General features: G+C 37.5%; 1 protein-coding gene across 3 annotated transcripts; it reads right to left on the reverse strand.

The window, feature by feature from the left end:
- Positions 1-5631: 5631 nt before the first annotated feature.
- On the reverse strand, positions 5632-18738 carry LOC120083534 (pentatricopeptide repeat-containing protein At2g22070-like). 3 transcript variants are annotated; one of them, XM_039039325.1, is made up of 5 exons: positions 15995-18738; positions 7078-7226; positions 6744-6840; positions 6514-6593; positions 5632-6400 (listed from the first exon to the last, which is right to left on the reverse strand). In XM_039039325.1, the coding sequence occupies exon 1, from the start codon at positions 18572-18574 to the stop codon at positions 16487-16489; it is 2088 nt and encodes a 695-aa protein (XP_038895253.1). In that variant the 5' UTR covers positions 18575-18738; the 3' UTR covers positions 5632-6400; positions 6514-6593; positions 6744-6840; positions 7078-7226; positions 15995-16486. The 3 variants fall into 3 exon arrangements, with proteins under 3 accessions (XP_038895253.1, XP_038895252.1, XP_038895254.1); XM_039039324.1 differs by having other exon boundaries at positions 6744-6843; XM_039039326.1 differs by lacking the exon at positions 7078-7226.
- Between the last annotated feature and the right edge of the window lie 1199 nt (positions 18739-19937).

Consider the following 19937-nt stretch of genomic DNA (forward strand, 5'->3'; position numbering starts at 1 on the left):
TTGACAAAGCCTTTCTCAGCCATTTCTTCATCATCTCAGTGTTGATCTTGAGTAATTGGGCCTAGAGAAGATTGAATAACCCAAACTTGGCAAAACCTATATAATTTCAACCCATCCCTCCACAGCCATACAAAAACTACAAACTTAGACTTAAGAACAATTCAAGCCATTTTAATGAATTATAGAAACAATACTAGAAACCAACACAAAAACAAAATAATACTCACAATCCAAGAAAGAAACAACACAAGAACCATACAACACAAAGGCTTAGGAACAAAATAATACCCATACTTATCGGTGGTCCCCCTTACCTTGATGAACAAATGCAATTCAATCCAACATCATAAAAAGAACATTCAAACTTAGCAATTCATACTTTTACAATTCATAAACATAAACAATACTTAGGTAATTACCTAAAAAAACAAAGCTATATGATTTCAAACCCAAAAAAAACAAAAATAAAAAGCAACAACCATACGAATAAAGGCTTAGGACCCTGATGAACAAATGCACCCTATTTGATTTTGATAACAATAAGAGTGGTGAAGAATATGTAAAGATCAATTCAACCAAACTAAATAAACTAATATAAGCAATTCATTTAAGAAATAAATATTATAATTAATTTCATGCAATAAAATATAATAACAAAATAATTGCAAAACTAAAGTAATATAGAGATAGAAAAATTAACACGAAAAATTTTTATAGTGGTTCGGTCAAACTCAACCTACATCCACTTTTCCAGGCGCTTCTTGTGATTTTGAATAAAAATCTCATTGTCTCTTTCCATTAATTAGAATCCAAGCGCTACACTACTCTTTTTGCGAGTTCAAGAGCAGACACAATCTTTTCCACAGAATAAGATCAAACCGTTACAACTACTTTTTTTCATGATCAAGAGTAACCATTAACAAATGTATGGAAAATTTCAAGAACTCACTTGAGAAACCCTCTAAAAGAGTCAAATTGTAGCACTCAACTCACAATACAATATATCTCTCTCAAGAAAAAGATGAAAAGAAGAAAATTGAAGCTTGGAGAGAACAACAATGAAGGCTTTGAATTTTTGGAGAGGATTTAAAATCAATGAAAAATTGTTGTTCAAAATTTGGAGAAGATGAAGTATTTAAAAAGAGATGGGGTAGATGAAAACCAAATTCAATTTAAGTCGTTGGATGTTGGTAAAAGAAAATTGAATGGTAAAAAATTGAACTAAATTAGCTATTAGACACAAATATAAAATAATATAATAATATATACCTTTTTCTAAGTCATTTTCTTTTAAATACCAACAAAAATAAATAAATGTCACCATGTGTCCAACACTAGCTATTAGATACAAATATAAAATAATGTTAGATTCATTTTCTTTTTAAAATCAATCCAAAAATCAAAAAACCCACCATGCGTTGTTTTGTGATTTTTCTATGATGGTACATCATAGAAACATCATAGAAAAGACCTTGGGGCAAAACAACGCAATCAGGAAAAAAAAAAAGAATTTCAAAAGGATAAGGCATACTAGATAACAAGAAAAGATCTTAGGCGAAACAACACATGCGCTCATGCGTTGGAATCCACGTGATTGAAATCTTGCGTTGAAGGGTGAAAGGAATTCTTTCGTTGAACTACGAACCGAGGAGACTTATTGTTGCACCTATAAGAGCAAACGTACCCAAAACCAAGGAAACAACCATATATCCAAAATAACAATAAAGTAAAAATAACCTATACTAAGAAAGCAAAATAAAGATAAAGTAGAAGACGTCCCTGGAAAAATAAGAGTATTGTCACCGCAATGAGTCTTCCGTGAAGGAGATGGCTCTCAATTACTTGGGTCAAGTTGCCTTGACCATTGGAACTTCCGGCAATTGTTGGGCGCATGTTGGCCACCATGAGCTTAGAACTTCCTTCGGCTCTTTTGCGACTAATTGTTCTCCTACCTTGGGGTCAATACTGACTTTCAGCGCATCGCCTACACTTCAATATTGTTTGCAACCTGGTCGCACAAGCTACAATACATCCAAGATAAAAAGTTTGCTCGCGAAGACACAAAACTTAACAAACATTTAGTTGCTAAGTTTCCGGCAACGGTGCCAAAAACTTGATGCGCGGAAATTGGAAGTCAATTTTACTCGACAACCAACTTCCCTTGGACGCATTATGTGATGCATGTGTCTAAAATATGCGTTGATAGCCATGTATCGATGGTCATGCGTTGGAATGAAAATTGCATTAACGAATGTATGCGATGACCATGCATCCTGCCACAAGTTTTCTTGCGTTCACGCCGCCAAGTATAACATGAACGCAACTTTCTCGGGTAATCCGAGGTCGAACACAGGGACTTGTAACTATATGTTTGCAGTGATTGTGCATGTGGCGGTTGAATAAAAGAATGGAGGGGATATTGCTACGTTAATCCTACTCCTACTCCTATCTAACAGACAACGTAATGAGAATATGGATGAAAGTTAGAGATGTGACAAACCTTGACATGAAATAAATGTGTGGGAATATAGATAAAATGCGGAGATGTTTTCATTGCAAAACTTAAGAGTGATCGCAAGGGCAACTTTAGTCAGCGTCAGACTATGCGATCATGTTACAACCATACACGGCAAGTCCTTTTCCAATGGAAATGGGTGCTCCTAATTCTAGGACGCATGTGTTGAACGCAAAGTGTCCATAGAGCTTATTCCTAAGTCTCTACTCTTGTCCTATGCGATGATGCAAAATGCATGAAAGCAAGGTGACCACATTCAATCCTATCCTATCTCTAGGATGCATGCGATGAGTTAATAACAAATAGTGCTCATTCCTAAGCGCCTATCTCTGGTATTATGTGTTCTAATCTAGCTCTTCCAAGCCTAGATTCTGACCTGACCTTCCCAAGCCTAGATCCTGTCCTTAAACTATCCTCCCGAATATCCCTAATGGACGAATGAAGCATACATAATACAAGACAATCGCATATACTTTGCTGACCTACGGTTGTTACTATCCTTAGTGAACAATGCATACCTTGCTTAATGCGTCCAACCACTTACCCTCTCGGGCAGTTGATTATTGCTGACGTTACTCATAGACAAGCAATACGTTAGCCTATAGGCAGGCATTGCAGCAGCTCACACTTAGCAAATAAGGTTACTCACATACTCGCGCAACGCATACCTCTCGGTAGTTTGCTACATACTTCATATCCCTAATCCACATGACTAAGTATGCAATACCCAAGCAATCCCACTAAGTGTTGCAATGAAAGTAAAGATGCTAAGCAAGAAGATGGAGATGAAGTCGAAGGAAAAGAGAAATGCATTGAAAACACATTACATTAATTTCTTAATTCCAAAATGTTATACAATACAATATGAGAAAAGAAAGGAAAAGAAATGACCGACTGGAAGAAAAGATTTGCTTCCAACGGATGTGCGTCAAGGCTGACGGTGGTGCCATGGATGGGTGGAGGAGCTGACTCTCTCGAGATCTAGCTCCGGTCGAAGGCTCCGGTCGTCACTCGGAATGGATGAAGGAGATGAAGAACTCTCAGCGTCTCTCACGCAGTTTGTATGGATCACAAGGATCCGCCATAGGCGAACCTCAAGCGAAAACCTTGGATAAAATGAATTTGAGCTCATCGGCTTCTATTTATAGAGTTTGGATCGCCGACAGCATTAATTAGACTGCTCTGAGTCTGACATTCGACGCGTTAGTCCTTTCTGAACTTCTGTCACCAATGGCGTGGTAGGTGAAATGTCAGCATCAGCTATGGATTTTCTCGAGGTAGATGCGTTGATGCGTTCATTCCACCAACTTTGCATTGATCCCATTAGAATGCATTGTCGTGTAGCCGCAGTCATTCAATGGTCGCATTCACTTAACACCGCAACTCTACATGATGACCACAATCGCTTGACGAGCGCAATTCCCATGCGATGGACGCATACAGCTAATTACCGCAACATCCATGCGTTGATCGATGCATTTTCCTTGCGATTGAGTATTTCTCCACATGCAGTCGTCTATGTGATGGTACGATTTCCACGTTTGCGTTCATTTCCTGCTTGGCTACAAAAATAGAACATTGAATGCATAATTAACGCAAAGTAATAGGTTAGCTGAGATTCGACATGTTGATCGACGCAAACTCTTTTTCTCATGAATTCCTAGCATGATCGACATATATTCTGCCTAACAACCTTCATAATTCTAAGTAAAAGGCCTAAAATGACATGCAGATATGCAGCTGTGTTCCCATCTCCCCAATCAGATGAATCTTCAAAATAGTAAGCTTATTGAGTCGGCGATCTAGCCACTCTTACCCATACAAATTAAAGGATCGCCTTCATAGGCCAAAGTTTACAACTCACTCCGGATTTAGGTCATGTTACCTATGGTCATCCTGTTGAAATGTAAGTCTCTATTATGAATGGCGTTATATAATGAGACTAAGCATTTCATGGTCCAGTCATATACAAACTCCTTTGTATTTATATTGAATATCCCCGCTCACATGTCTGTACATGAATGATCAGGATCATATCATTTGTAACACTTTATAACAATTGTAACATCTATAAAGCGGGTCATACTCGTAGTGTCACCAGGATAAGGTATCCAACCTTATCCATCTACTACCGACCATTTCGGTTATCACTTAAACATGATCCACATGTATGTCTCTACATATATATTTAAGCTACAAGATAACCTTGGATGTTAGTTTATTGGTTTGTGGTTAATGCAACTAAAATTGATTTTATTAAATGAAAAAAGATGTTTATATATTATAATTACAAACTATAGGACCCTACGAAATTTAGGACATCAACCCCAACACCATAGTATTACACACATCACTACAATTGCTATGCTATAACGTCACAGTGCCAACATGGTTTCTATAAATATAACCCTAACCACCTAGGTCAGCTATTAGCCAAGTTTCCCAATTCTCCCTCTACTATATCTCATTCTCCTTTTGTTTTTACTCGATTAGGATTGTACAAATGCACTTTTATCATTGTTCATTAATTTTAAGGATGATTCTTGGCTAAACAAGTAGGTTCTATCTTTGGTTGAGGCGTTTTTTTCCAAGTTCTAGCTCTTGGTTGAGGAGTTTTTCCCCATTTATATTAAACTTGTAAGACTTTGCTTAACCAAATTGATTTTTACTGTCTTTGAATTTGCTTGATTCTTATTGATTGTATTATCTTGGAATTGTCTAACAAACTAGTCAAGATTTCATGATTTATCAATACAAGTTTATACTTAATCCGTAATCATTAAGTTACTAAATCAGTAAGTAGTAAAAGGTTTGATTAACTTGTGAATTGTTTGGCATCCACTCAATGAGTATTGATCAATTAATCTAGAGGAAAATCACATTAAATATTTGATTAAGCATCTCATCATAATCCCTAAATCTTAATGCATTTAGTTCGAGTATATAGCATACATTCATCTAATCATATTGGCTAATTAATTATTTTAGGACAATTAGTTACCATTACTAATCCCTTATTCTGTTCGTTGGAGATTTCAATTTGTAGATTCTTACCATCCAGTGTGAGTGATGAATACCTAAAAAGATCCATATTCACATCAGAAAACGCATGAATCTATCTCAACATGCTGGAAACTTGTTTTCCTCTTCAAAATGACATCAAGCAAAAGAGACAACAAGATGAATTTGTTTACCTCTTCTATCTTTACGTGAAAATCCCATATTCTCAACAAACAAGTTTCTCTCCATCGACAAAAATCACTGCTCAGAATTTCTTGGATAATTAGGGAAATTGTGATTTCTAACCTAAAAAGTTTTTGAGATTTCAAAACTAACCTCTTTTTTAAAATCTCGTTTTTTTTAACCTTTTTTTATTTTTTCAATGATTAATTTGAGGGCCCCACATGTGATGTTACTAAAATATCCTAGAAAAGGAAGGAGGAGAAAAAAACATGGGTCTTTTTACTCTTTAGCCGTTTGAAATCCCCCCGGTGATTTTTTTTTTTTTTTTTTTTTGCTTTTTCAATGGTATATCGGCAACATCACAAAAGTTGAAAAATTAAAAAGAGATTAGAAAAAGGGTTACAAATATAGCAAAATATTAAAAAATTTCCTAATATGAAAACATACTATTTTGCTATATTTGAAAATATTTCTAACAGTTTTATCATTTAAAATAATTTCTCTTAGAAAAACCACATTTTAAAAAAGAGGTTACTTTGGAAAACCCTGAAATATTTTAGATTAGAAATAGCAATTTCTCATCCTATTAAAAATAAAATATTTTTTTCCACTTTGGAAGATTTTATTCCTAAGTTTAAAATATTTCTTCCCAATTTCTGTCTGCATCACCCATCAAATCCTTTACCATCTGTCTCCACGAACCTGCAGCCAAACGGACAGAAAAGAATAAGAATTATAACGGTGAAAAAAAAACTATAGAAACCAAGAAAGAAGCCATGATTAATAAACCATGCGCTAGCTAAACAATTACAAACCTGTAGTACGAGAGTTTGCAGATGAGACAATTTAGCAATGTTGGAGTGGCCTGAGAATCAATGCGATACTGACCATCTCTCTTTACAAAGAAAGAAAGGGAAAACAAATTTGAAGTTAGAAAACCTTGTTTTCGAACTAGTACTCAAACAAGTCAAAACAGCATCAAGTTTCAGTGTGTGATACAATAAGGAAATTATGGATTAACAAGTGCCTTAAAAAAAACACTTACTAGGTAATCCGGTTCCTTGTTATGAGGAAATACACAACCTCCTACACGTACCATTTACAAAAACTTATTGATATCATCAATTGGTACCCAACAAGACCTGCTGAGACAGCAAAGAAATCAGAACAAACATTTTCATTTGTTAAGATGATTCAGCAGAAGTATACTTTTTCCTATGATCAATTTCAAAAATGAGATATTTACGATAACATTTTCAAAATAAGAATTCACAACATTTCCTACTGTATGAGCGGTTTGCAAAAGGCATTCAGTAGGTCTTTGATATCAACAAGGCGGTTGTTAGTTCCTACAATAAGGAACTTGAACGAGGAAATACCTGAAGGACCTATCTTGGAAATACTCTCTCCCCACTACCAAGAGAAAAGTCATCCATCGCCTCTACTAGACATCTTACATCTTCCAGTTTCTCATAGTGTTGATTTCTCATTGTGACAGTTCTCCAAGAGTGAGTTCAGATGTTTTCGTCTGCAGAAAAAACATATAATCCAGGAAATACAATGGAATGAGGCAAATTCCAAACCCAAGTGTCAACCCAGAAAGCTTTTCCTTTCTTTTTTTTTTTTTTTTTAAGGGAAACATGCATGAGAACTCCAATGATAATATGAAATTACGAAAGAAGGCATAGCCATAGGAATTACAAAGAAAACTCTTCCAATGGGCTGTGTTGGGGAATAAGCCACAAGAACAAAAAGGGCTAAAAAAGATATTGATTCAAAAATGCTGTCAAAAGTTGTTTCTCTTGATCCAAGTTGACCGAAGGAAGGCCCCGGTAAAGTTGAAAATTTATGAATATGGCCTATGGCTCACAATTTTGATATGTTCCATCACGGACACCTGGCATCCTACATTTTTTTTTTAACGGAAACCAAGATTTTCATTGATGAAATGAAAGAGACTAATGCTAGAAATACAATTAAACATAATAAGCAAGACAAAGCAAATTGTTGAAAATAGGGGAGTTTGCCCTAGGGGCGTTTTTGTCTTTTACCTGTGCCCTAGGATTTCCTACTGTTCTATTTATATGTGTAGTCTCTCTGTATTGTTTGTATCAGAAAATTAATAAGAAAAGTTCTATATCGTGGTTTTTTCTCCCTATTATAGAGTTTTCCACGTAAACTATTGTGTGCCTCTCTTTTTTTCCTCTTCTATTGCTTTTCATCATGGTATCAGAGCATGGAGATGAAACCCTGGCCACCATTGAGGAAAACCAAACAGGAGAATCACAAGTGTCATCTGGCACCACAACCACCGATATAGCACTATCGTACAAAACGCTATAGAATGGTACTTTCAGAAGAATCTACCACATCTTCATCAACCAATTGGATCAGACCAACTAGCAGGACAGGCAGTCGACTAGATCAGCAACCAGCAGACCCAGCCAGCCGATTGGATCGGCCACCAGACGGACCCATGCAGCACTCAGAAAAACCCTCGCGCCATGCCTCAGACGATCGGAAGCCGCGACGCGCCTCAAACGATCAGAAGTCTAGCGTTTAGCGACTTCCAGCTTCGCGCCGAGTCGTCCACAGTCGAACACCAGCCGGTCGACAAGTGCCAACCTGACCCATCCATCTTTCAACCGGTTGGAGCCTTCTGGACCAACCCTGCCGCGCACGTGGACCCCCTCAGCCGTGACCCAGCGGATTCCAGTCGTAGCATTTCGATCCCCGTTGCTGTCTGTACCCGATCCCAACTGAAGTCCGCTGATCCCAGCCGCAGTTCCTGCCCAGCACCGACCGTGCTTCCGTTCCAGCCGAGCTTGGGTGGCAGTCTCAGTCAACAAGTTCCTATGGGTGGCAAATTTAAAGTGGGGGAGTCATCATCACCTTACCTTGGACAAAAACTTGACTATATCCAGGAACAATTCACCCAACTTCAACTTCAACTTAAACAGCAAAACGAGTCTATTCAACAACAGATAGCCACCTTCGGAGAAGCACTCGGGACGACCTCGGGTATTTAATTAGATTTCCCTTCTAATCTACCGATGTACTCCGAAAATCCGGGAACCTCCTTCCCTACTTTACCTACAGCACATTTATGGTCTGGGCTATGGGAAACTCTGCAGGTTTTATTGTTGGAGAAAAATTGAATGGTCAAAACTGCTTTTCTTGGTCACAATCTATCAAGACGGCCCTCGAGGATCGTCATAAAATCGGATATTTAACGGGTGAGATACCGAAACCAAAACCAGATGACCCTCAAGAACGTATCTAGAAGGGGGAGGATTCTTTACTCCGATCTCTGTTAATAGGTAGCATGAAACCTCAGATAGGAAAAACTCTACTGTATGCTGCTACTGCTCCAAACATCTGGGATGTCGTTTAGAAGTTGTACTCCAAACGATAGAATGCATCTCGGCTCTACACCTTATGCAAGCAAGTTCATGAATGCAAACAAGGAACGATGGATGTAACAGCATACTTCAATAAATTGTCATTACTATGGCAAGAGATGGACCCATGTCATGAGATGGTCTGGGATTGTCCTTGCGGGGGAGTGCAACACTTCAAGTCCGCAGAAACTGATCGGGTCTATGATTTCCTTGCAGGTCTAAATTCTAAGTTCGATGTCGTACGGAGTCGAATCTCGGGCCATAGTCCAATACCGTCCCTCATGGAAGTTTGTTCTGAGATTCTTCTGGAGGAAAACGGGTCCAGTGCCATGAACAATTTACTGATCTCTTCAATAGATTCCGCTGCATTTAAAACATCTGATCCTGTTAATGATAAACAGTATCATCCAGGTGTTGGTAATGAAAGAATCTGAATTGCAGATGGATCCTTTGCTCCTATGGCAGGAAAGGGTCATCTCTCTCCTTTTAAGGGTTTAATCCTACAAGATGTGTTGCATGTTCCCAAAATTTCTTATAATTTATTATCTGTTAGTAAGATTACAAGAGATCTAGGGTGTCAGGTCATTTTCTCACCTAATGCTGTTTTTTTCAAGATCTGAGTTCGGGGATGACGATTGACACTGCCCGACATGATGGGGGACTCTATTTCCTTAATGTAGATACTTCTTCTAGGTCATGTGATAGGACTAGTGTACTTTCATCTTGTTTTTCTACTTTTGAAAGAGATTACATGTTATGGCATTTCCGTCTCGGGCATCTGAGTTTTCAATATATGAAATATCTATTTCGCCATCTGTTTCATAATATTAATATTTATGGTCTGACTTATGATGTGTGTATTCAGGTTAAACAACATCGTGTCTCATTGAGGTCTCAGCCATATAAGTTGTCTAAACCGTTCACTCTTATTCATAGTGATGTCTGGGGTCCTTCACCCGTCACTACCTCTACTGGCAAACGCTGGTTTGTGACGTTTATTGATGATCACACTCGGCTTACCTGGGTGTTCCTTCTCACCGATAAGTCCGAGGTCTTGTTAGTATTTCAACAATTTTATACCACTGTGGAAACCCAATTCAATACAAAAATTGTCATCCTTCGAAGTGACAACGGTCGTGAGTTTTTCAATAAGTCTTTCCAGGAATTTTTAACCTTTAAGGGAATTGTTCATCAAAGTTCATGTGCGTACACTCCTCAACAGAATGGGTGGCTGAGCGAAAAAATCGTCATCTCGTTGAAGTCGCTTGTTCTCTTATGTTGTCTACTTCCCTACCGTCCTACTTGTAGGGGGATGTTATCTTAACGACAGCCCACCTGATAAACTGCATGCTTCCCGTGTCTTAAAGTTTCAGACCCCTCTAGAGTGTTTCAATGAGTTCTATCCCAATAACCACCTTGTTCCTGATGTCCCTCTTCGAGTGTTTGGTTGTGTCGTGTATTTGTCCATGCCCATGGTCCTAATCGCACTAAATTCACTCCCCGCGCCCAGAAATGTGTCTTTGTTGGATATCCCCTTCATTAACATGGGTACAAATGTTATCACTCGTCCTCACGAAAATACTTTGTCTCGATGGATGTTACTTTCCTTGAAGATCAACCTTTCTTTCCCATTAATCGTCTCCAAGGGGAGAGTACTAGTGAAGAGACTCATTGGAGTCCAAGTTCATTAGGGTTATCTGAACCTGGGATTATTCTTCCTGAGTCTGAACCTGGGAGTGTTCTTCATGAGCTTGTCATGGATATTGACAAGACTGTCCTTCCAACCAAACAAGTTCCTTAGATAACATACTATAGGAAGAATCTCATAAAGGAAATAGTGTCGCCTATTACTTCTCCGACTCCGGTCCATGAGTTAGACCTAGCATCAGTTCTAGGTACTAGTATTCCTACCTCTAGTGATAACGATGTTTGTGTTGAAAATGACTGTTGTGTTGAAAATGATGTGGGTGAAAGCAGAGAAAGCCTCGATAGTACCGATGATTGTGCCAAGGACACCTTATACGATGATGATGGGGTTGCAAATGGTGACAGTTTTGAAAAAAACTACTCCAGCAGATGGTACTCTCGAGGGTGAATGTGCAAAAGGTTCTTCAGAAGATGAGACTCTTAAGCAGAAGGCCGAATGTGTTGGGGAGTCAGGTGAGAAGAAAAGTTATGATGCCTCTCTCGATCTTCCCATTGCCTTGAGGAAAGGTACTAGATCCTGCACGAAGTATCCGCTGCAGAGCTACCTATCTTACAGTAATCAGTCCCCTGAATTCAAGGTCCTTACTACAAGCCTGGACATAATTACGATACCAAGCAGTATACATGCAGCGATGGAGATTCCTGAATGGAAAACTGTAGTTATGGAGGAGATGGGAGCACTTGAGAAAAATAACACTTGGGATCAGGTCACCCTTCCTAGAGGACACAAGACAGTTGGATGCAAGTGGGTGTTTACAATAAAGTACAAGCCTGATGGAACGATTGATAGGTACAAGGCAAAATTGGTTGCCAAAAGCTTTACTCAAACCTTTGGAATAGATTATTCCGAGACTTTCTCCCCAGTGGCAAAGTTAAACACTGTCCGAGTCCTTATATCAGTAGCAATTAACAGAGATTGGGCCCTCCATCATCTTGATGTAAAAAAATGCTTTTCTAAATGGGAAATTAGAAGAAGTTTACATGAGTCCACCCCCGAGGTTCGAGAGTCAATTCAATCACTGAGTCTGTAAGCTAAGAAAATCCTTGTATGGGTTGAAGCAATCTCCAAGAGCTTGGTTTGGCAGATTCACTACCTTCGTGAAATCTCAAGGGTATAGTCAAGGGCATTCAGATCACAATCTGTTTACAAAAAGGTCAGTATCAGGAAAAATTACGGTCCTTATTGTGTATGTGGATGACATTGTCATATCTAGTATTGATGCCACAGAGATTGTTAGGCTAAAGAGAAGAATGGCTGAGTTCAAAATTAAAGACCTTCGAAAATTGAGGTATTTCTTCGAAATGGAAGTGGCTCGATCGAAATAAAGAATTTCAGTTTCTCAACGGAAATACACTCTTGACCTGCTCAAGGAGACAAGTATGACAGGTTGTAAACTAGCTGATACCCCTATGGAGGTTAATGCTAAACTCATTAACTTGAATAACAGTGTTCCAATTAATAAGGAAAGATATCAGCAGCTTGTTGGAAGATTGATCTACCTATCTCATACCAGACCAGACATATCTTACGCTGTCAGTGCAGTCAGTCAATTTATGCAAGCTCTTTACAAAGAACATATGAAGACTGTGGAACACATCCTGAGATATTTGAAAACTACTCCTGGTAAGGGGTTGATGTTCAGGAAGTCTGACAAACGATGCATTGAGGCTTACACAGACGCTGATTGGGTAGGTTCGGTTGTGGACAGAAAGTCAACATCTGGGGTACAATACCTTCGTGTGGGGTAATCTCGTTACTTGGAGGAGTAAGAAACAAGGGGTCGTTGCCAGAAGCAGTGCGGAGGCAGAATATAGGGCTCTGAGTCTAAGAATATGTGAAGAGATCTAGCTAAAAAAGATCCTAACGGATCTCAATCAAGACAGTGATCTCTCGATGAAACTCTATTGTGACAACAAAGTCGCAATAAGCATCACAAATAATCCAGTGCAGCATGACGAACAAAACACGTGGAAATTGATAGGCATTTCATCAGAGAAAGACTAGACAGTGGCAGCATTTGTATTCCCTACATTCTCTCCAGTCAACAAATCACAGATGTTCTCACAAAAGGGCTTCTTAGATAAAACTTTGATTTTTGTGTTAGCAAGTTGGGTCTTACTGATATCTATGGCCCAACTTGAGGGGAAGTGTTGAAAATAGGAGAGTTTGTCCTAGGGGCGTTTTTGTCTTTTACCTGTGCCCTAGGGTTTCCTACTGTTCTAGTTATATGTGTAGTTTCCCTGTATTGTTTGTATCAGAAAATTAATAAGAAACATTTTATATCGTGGTTTTTCTCCCTGTTATAGGGTTTTCCACATAAACTATTGTGTGTCTATCTTTTTTTCTCTTCTATTGCTTTTCATCACAAATAATACTAAATAAAGCCCATTGAGGGATTTGTCCAGAAAAATAAAGCAATTACAAACAAAAACAACCCAAAAGGGAACAAAATGGCTCTTTGAACAACACTCCCAAACACCACTGCAACGGAAGCTATGAGAAGAAGCACCATGTAATGAGAACAATTACTATGGATATAATCCAAGGGAGAGAAAGCCAGCTACAACTTTGGCAAAACAATAAAACCAACAAACCATAAAACCAATGTCATAGGAGGGAAACAAATCAACTAGATCAAAGCAACAAATCAACTAGATCAAAGAAACAAATCAACTAGATCAACTGGAGAATCATTACGCCTTAAAAAACGACAAATCCAATTAGATAAAGGCCGCCAAGAACTATAAGAGAGGGCAATCAAAACCAGAAAAATCCATCCTCCAAATTTGCCAACTTGGTAACAAAGCCACCTTATAATCTGAAAGTAGCAGAAGAAACAGTCCTTAAAACAATCAGCAATCTATTAGAGAAACAAACTTGTAGAAGTTTGTGCAAACATCACCTCCAAATAAAATTCCTTGATAATCTTGTTCTTGAGACCAATTATAAACAGACAACTAACCCAAAAAACAAGCCACAAAATTCTGAAAAGGAGTGCCTCTGAAAGAAAAGTCCATACAGCTCACAGAGAATAACAACCCAAGACCTCAAGTATTCCGCAAGATACAAATCATACCAAGATGCTTCAAAAGACAAACTAACCAGAATGATGCTTAGCTTTACAGAATTGCAAACCACAAACTTCAACAATGGAGGAAATATGGGATGGAATTTCAGAAGGAGACATGGGAGAATAACATACATCCTTTCTCTCTTCATTCCTCTGAAACAAATTAATAAGGGCTTCCCTGTAATGCTCATCAGAAACTAAAAGCTCATTCTCAGGGGCTTCAACAAAAGTGTCCAACTCTTCACTACTCATGCTAACAGTGGAGTCATCAAATGAATCATTATGAATTAAAGGATTTTTTGGAGTAGAGCAAATAGGAATACCATTCAGAAGCTGGGTTTTTTACTCTGGAAGAGAAAATTTTGTTCTTAATAGTAAGTATTCCTTTGGCGGCAGACCTTGATTTTTTTTATATTGTGTAGTCCATCAGTGCTCATGCTTCATGAATAGAATACTATACTACTAAGTCTTAGGCCACAACTCGTTTGTTTCTTTCGAAAATATCCACAATCATTTTTTCATAAATTCCTCATTCTTTATACTTTGATTTCAGACTTCTGATCCTCCACATTCCAAAAGCTTGGAGACTGAATACCAGTTGATCAAATGTTTCAATTTCCCTTCACTATCAGCAAAAAGATTTCCTCATTTTTCTCTAACCCTAGCATTGCCTTCCTTGGTAAATGGAATAAGGGCATAAGATCCATTGGAAGACTTGAAAGAACAGCACTAGATAGACTGTCAACCACCCTTGTTGATGAACAGAATTTCCTCCATCTCCCAATTTCTCAAGCTTTTCTCCAAAAGACGGCATACCAGTATAAAAATCAAGTTTTCTACGGATATCATGCAAGGTATCCCCAAATACAATAGGGGAATAGCTTCTAATGTGCAAAGTGAAATACCTGCTTTAATATCCCAGCTAGAGCTATAGTTTAGCAGAACGGAATACACTAAGATTGCCAAACTAATACGCAAAGTATCCTTAATAAACACTGCCTTCTTTCTTTTTTGAATCATCCAATTTTTCTGCATCATGCATTTTGGAACAGATCCATAGACCACGTCTGAAAAATCTACCAACATTTTTTAGGCACTTCATCATGAAACCATCCAACCAAGAGCCTTATCCCCCATCAAGCTTACAGTAACAGCAATAACCCATCTACGATATTCAAACAACCATTAATAAAGGCTTCAACAAAATCCTTTGGGAATCCTCTTTCTCATATAACTTGGTGAAAATATAAATGATCTTCTTTTCAATATCTTTTCTTCAACCAACCACAGGCTAACTAACTCTTCAGACACCATCTCCCATCCACTTCACCTTCTTTTATGTCCATAGGGAAAATGCCATAGAGCTCCCTCTTCAATTTCTTTCTTTGAAGCCTTTCCTTAAATTGATAAGCCCCCAAACTCCTCCTTGGTATCTGTTGGACCAACTACTTTTCAGTTTTCTATTCTTTCGTTTCTGTCCAAAGCATTTCTTTCAGTTACCATGCAGTACACCATTATGTCCCCAAGTTCTTCAATTCTTCATTAAGTTGGAAGCCTTCCAACCCTCTGTGTTTTCTTCATCTAGTAGTGTTTTGAAAGCTCAAAGCGCAATAACCCTCTTGGGCTTCAGTCAGATTGGGGGCAAAAGATTTAGAGCTATTAAGTATCAAAATCTCACTTTCGTGGAGATCCACATTGAACCTTGTAGGAAGGTCTCATGTGCATGTAAAATAAAAATCTTGAAATTTAAATGACTAAATGAAACTTTAAAAAATAATAATAAAAGAGAGAGACAATACTTCTTTTGTAAATTTCATACATCAATTAAATTTGTTTATTAAAAAATAATTAAAAAAATAAAATTAAAAAAGAAAACTTAACTAAAACCACTGCCTTCATTTTTATTTGTTTATTATTTCTTAAGACAAATACATTTCTCTTTCATTATCAATTTTTGATGGTACAGAAAAAGAATAAGAGTTCCTTGGACTATCAATTGACAGAATTCTTATGCTGCAATAATAGACCGAAATATCATTATACAAATGCATGAGTTAATTCAAAAGTTCTAATACAATCCACTCCAAATAAATATAACTCTAAAAGAGATTAGGTACCTTTTATTAATTGTAACAGTCTCTTGGATTTGTACTTTTTTCTATAGACTGGTGGCTCACCTCGTTTTCGGTTTCTGTTCACCCATGAATGACATTCAAGAATTAATTGTTACAAGGTTTCACACACTTGTGGAGAATTTACCAGTGTTTGAAGACTTTTTTAATGAATGCTATACATGATTTCCTCAAACATTCAGGATGCAGACGCTTATAGAATTTTTCAGCAACACTCCACTCCCATCTTGGAGTTAGCGAGTTTGAAATTGATGTTTCTCATTTTTTGTATAAGATGGAGTATTGTGCAACGAGGAACATCAATTTCCTATTCTGGAATTTCAAGTGGCTTGGGGACTTATATGTGAAAATTTCAGGAACCGACCCTTTTCCCTTGAACCCTCTACTTCTCTTCTTTGTTATAGTCCCAATATCCTCACGTCATCGTTTTCTCACATTGTACCTCGTGACTTCCCCCAATCTACACCAGCAAACTCCTTACCAGTTGTCCTTGCAGGAGCACTTCCCAGTTGAAAAATGATGAAACCTATTTGAATCTCTCAATATTATTTGCCTTCTAATAATCCTAGATGCAAACTTCATAAATTCATGGCAATCGTTGCAAATTCTGATATTCTTTATGATCCTTATTGGACTAATTCCATTAGGTTTCTTAATCAAACCAAAGGCAAGAGCAAGTTTCTCGCTGTGGAAACATATGGATTTGAACTTTTCGTCCTCTCCAACATCATGCAAAACCAGATTTGTATTTGGGGTAAATCCTTCTTCTTGAAGTTTCCCTATCAACATGTTCAATTCCTCATATATTTTTTCTGTTTCTGGATGAGTCCGATCTTCTGATGTAAATCTGCGCACCTCATTATCAATTTCAATCCAACTGTACCCAGCAAACTTCTTCACATTCTTGCTATTCATGAGATTCCTAACTGATGCTACATCCTTCCATCTACCCATAGAGGCATACATATTTGAGAGCATAATATATGGTACAGCACTCGTAGGATCCAATTCAAAGAGATGCTTAGCTGCCATTTCTGCATTTACAACATCACCCTTTGTTGAGCTAATGGATAGAAGTGTGGACCAAATCAGGAAATCTGGTTCATGGGCCATATTTTTTATTAGACTAACTGCTTGACCTATCCGGCCCGTACGTCCTAGGAGATTGACCATGCATGCATAATGATCCAAAGTTGGTGTCAGTCCATGTTGGTTGCTTATAGAATCAAAGTACCCCTGCCCTTGCTCAATCCAATTACAATGGAGACAAGCAGATAAAACCCCAATAAAAGTTACATTATCGGGTTTAAATTTCTGTTGTAACATATTTTCAAAGAGTTCAAGGGCATCCTTATCATGTCCATTTTGTGCACAACCAACAATCATAGCATTCCATGAAACCACATTCCTAGTTGGCATCAGGTTGAAGACTGACCTTGCATCATCAATGAAACCACATTTAGAATACATATCAATTAGTGCGCTAGAGACGAGCAAATTATTATTAAGTCCAGCAAGAATTGATTTTCCGTGGACTGCCTGACCATGATGTAGAAATGCCAATTTGGCACAAGAACTGACAACACTTGATAAAGTGTAGCTGTCAGGTTCAATATGTTCTAATAGCATTTCATTAAACAACGATAGTGCATCCTCTTCTCTGCCATTTTTTGCATAACCCACCAACATGGCTGTCCAGCAAACAATATCCTTCTCTTTAAACTCACTAAACACTTTTCTTGCTGCATCTACACGTCCGCATTGACAGTAAGCTGCAATTATAGTTGACATGGTAACTTGATCGGGCATATGTCCAGACAACCGCATTTCATGTAACAAACCAATACACTTCTCAGGCTTTCCATTCTTTGCATACCCAGATATCATTAAGTTCCAAGAAACCAAATTCTTGTTAGTATGACAATCAAACAACCACCTTGCCTGTTCAATCTCACCACATTTGGCATACATATCTGTTAAAGCATTACAAATAAACACATTCCCTAAAAAGTTATGCACAATAACGCTCCCATGAATCTGTTTCCCACGCCTCAAGTCCAACAACTGTGTAGATGCATTCAATATGCTTACAATCGTATACTCCGTAGGCTCGAAACCTTCCCTTTGCATTCTTTTAAAAAGCTCAAGCGACTCTTTTGGACAACTATTTCCAGCAAAACCTGCAATGGTCGTATTGTACGAAACTGAATCCCGAAAAGGCATTTGATCAAATGTCGCCCGCAAATTTTGAATAGAACCCGATTTAGCATGCGCAGAGAGCATAGCGTTCCAAGAGAAAACATCCCTTTCAAGCATTTTATCAAACAAGTTCTGGGCATCTCGAAGCTTGCCAAATTTTGCATACAAATGAAGTAGCTGATTGTGAAGAAAGGGATCGGTGGGTTGGAAAAGATGGTGCTCCATGTGGGACTGGAGTCTCTTAGCTTGGTTGATGTCATTTTTACGAACACATTCAAGGACCAATTGGGTGTATGCCTCAGAAGTGGCAGTGCTCTGAGAGCAGAGCAAGTCTATTGCTTGCCGCAGCTTGGATTTTGCTTTCATTTTCAATCTTCTCGAGTTTGAATTCGAGATTGTTTAACAATCAAAGGTAAACAAGAGTCGCAATCCTAACATGGTATGCCATTTTTTAGATATACTGGAAAATAAAACACAGAAATTATCTTCCCGAGCAGTGCAGAGGTTGGCATGTAAGATTATCGAGCAAAGTTATGCATATAAAATGAAAGTCTCCGGAAATTTGGGCCATGACCTAAAATTTGGGTCCATGATGTCAAATGATATTTAAAAAAAAAAAAAAAAAAATGTCGATTGACCTTTTGCTGATGTCATCGCGATATCAAATTACAAAATTGCCCTCCCTTTTGTCTTCTATACGAATCGTCTATCTGCGGCCACAATCGAAGTTCTTGGGTAAGTGAATTTAATCTTTGTCGTATATGTGTTAGGATACCACCTTACAAGAAAATACTCAAGAATACAATAACAAGCTCAAGTATATCGAGATATGGAAATTGGTGAAAATATATTGAGATAAGCTATAATATCATAGAACATGATAACCTAGCCTTTCGAGAGGGCTAGTCTCTCCTAAATTCCAACATAATAAACCCTTATGACAAATTAAAGGGCAAAATGGGAGAAGAAAGATTCTTTCCATTTAGTTCCTTTTTTATATGGTATATATAGGTGTATTTTTAGGAAATTTTCAAAATTGGAAAAATAAAGGAAACTAATTATACTAAATAGCAAAATTTATTATTTTTTTTTTATATAGAAACTAATAGAAGTCTATCAGTATTTATCATTGATAGAAACTAATAGAATCATATCATTGATACTATGTGATAGATGCTGATAGAAGTCTATCCGTGTCTATGAATGTTTTTTTTTTTTTGTGTTATTTCTGTAAATAGTTTGACATTTTTAATGTGGGAAAATTTCTCTATTTTTTAAACAAAGAAAATTCAAGGGCACCAAATAGTATACTATTCATTCTACTTAAAATTTGCAACTAAAATAGTCACTTTCTTTTTTCATAATAATAATTTTAAGGAAGTCCTTATCTCTTAATTATTTATTTAAAAGTTTAATAGTGAGGTGGGAAGATTCAAATTTTCCTATCGTGTTTTAATAGTCAATTAATTATTAAGGAAAAGTAATCATTGTGTTCGCACGAGGTTTTCAAGAAAACTTAATTCGTGGAATTTGAACTTTTGTTGATGTTGATGTTTATGCGATGTGGTTCGATCTCTCGTACTTGATTCTCTGATTCTCTCTTAATTGAATGCGTATATTTGACTTGAAGAAGCAGAGCGCGTGATTTTATTGAAGTTGAAGTCTTGGAAGAGTCCTTGTATCTTTAGGGGACTTGTGTCTTCAAAGAGTGTATAGCTTCAGGAGGTTT

Source organism: Benincasa hispida, chromosome 8, assembly GCF_009727055.1.
Source record: "Benincasa hispida cultivar B227 chromosome 8, ASM972705v1, whole genome shotgun sequence".
NCBI classification, from domain to species: domain Eukaryota; kingdom Viridiplantae; phylum Streptophyta; class Magnoliopsida; order Cucurbitales; family Cucurbitaceae; genus Benincasa; species Benincasa hispida.

Excerpts from the sequence above, each read along its gene's own strand:
- LOC120083534 (XM_039039326.1), bottom strand. The coding sequence starts at position 18,574 with ATGAAAGCAAAATCCAAGCTGCGGCAAGCAATAGACTTGCTCTGCTCT.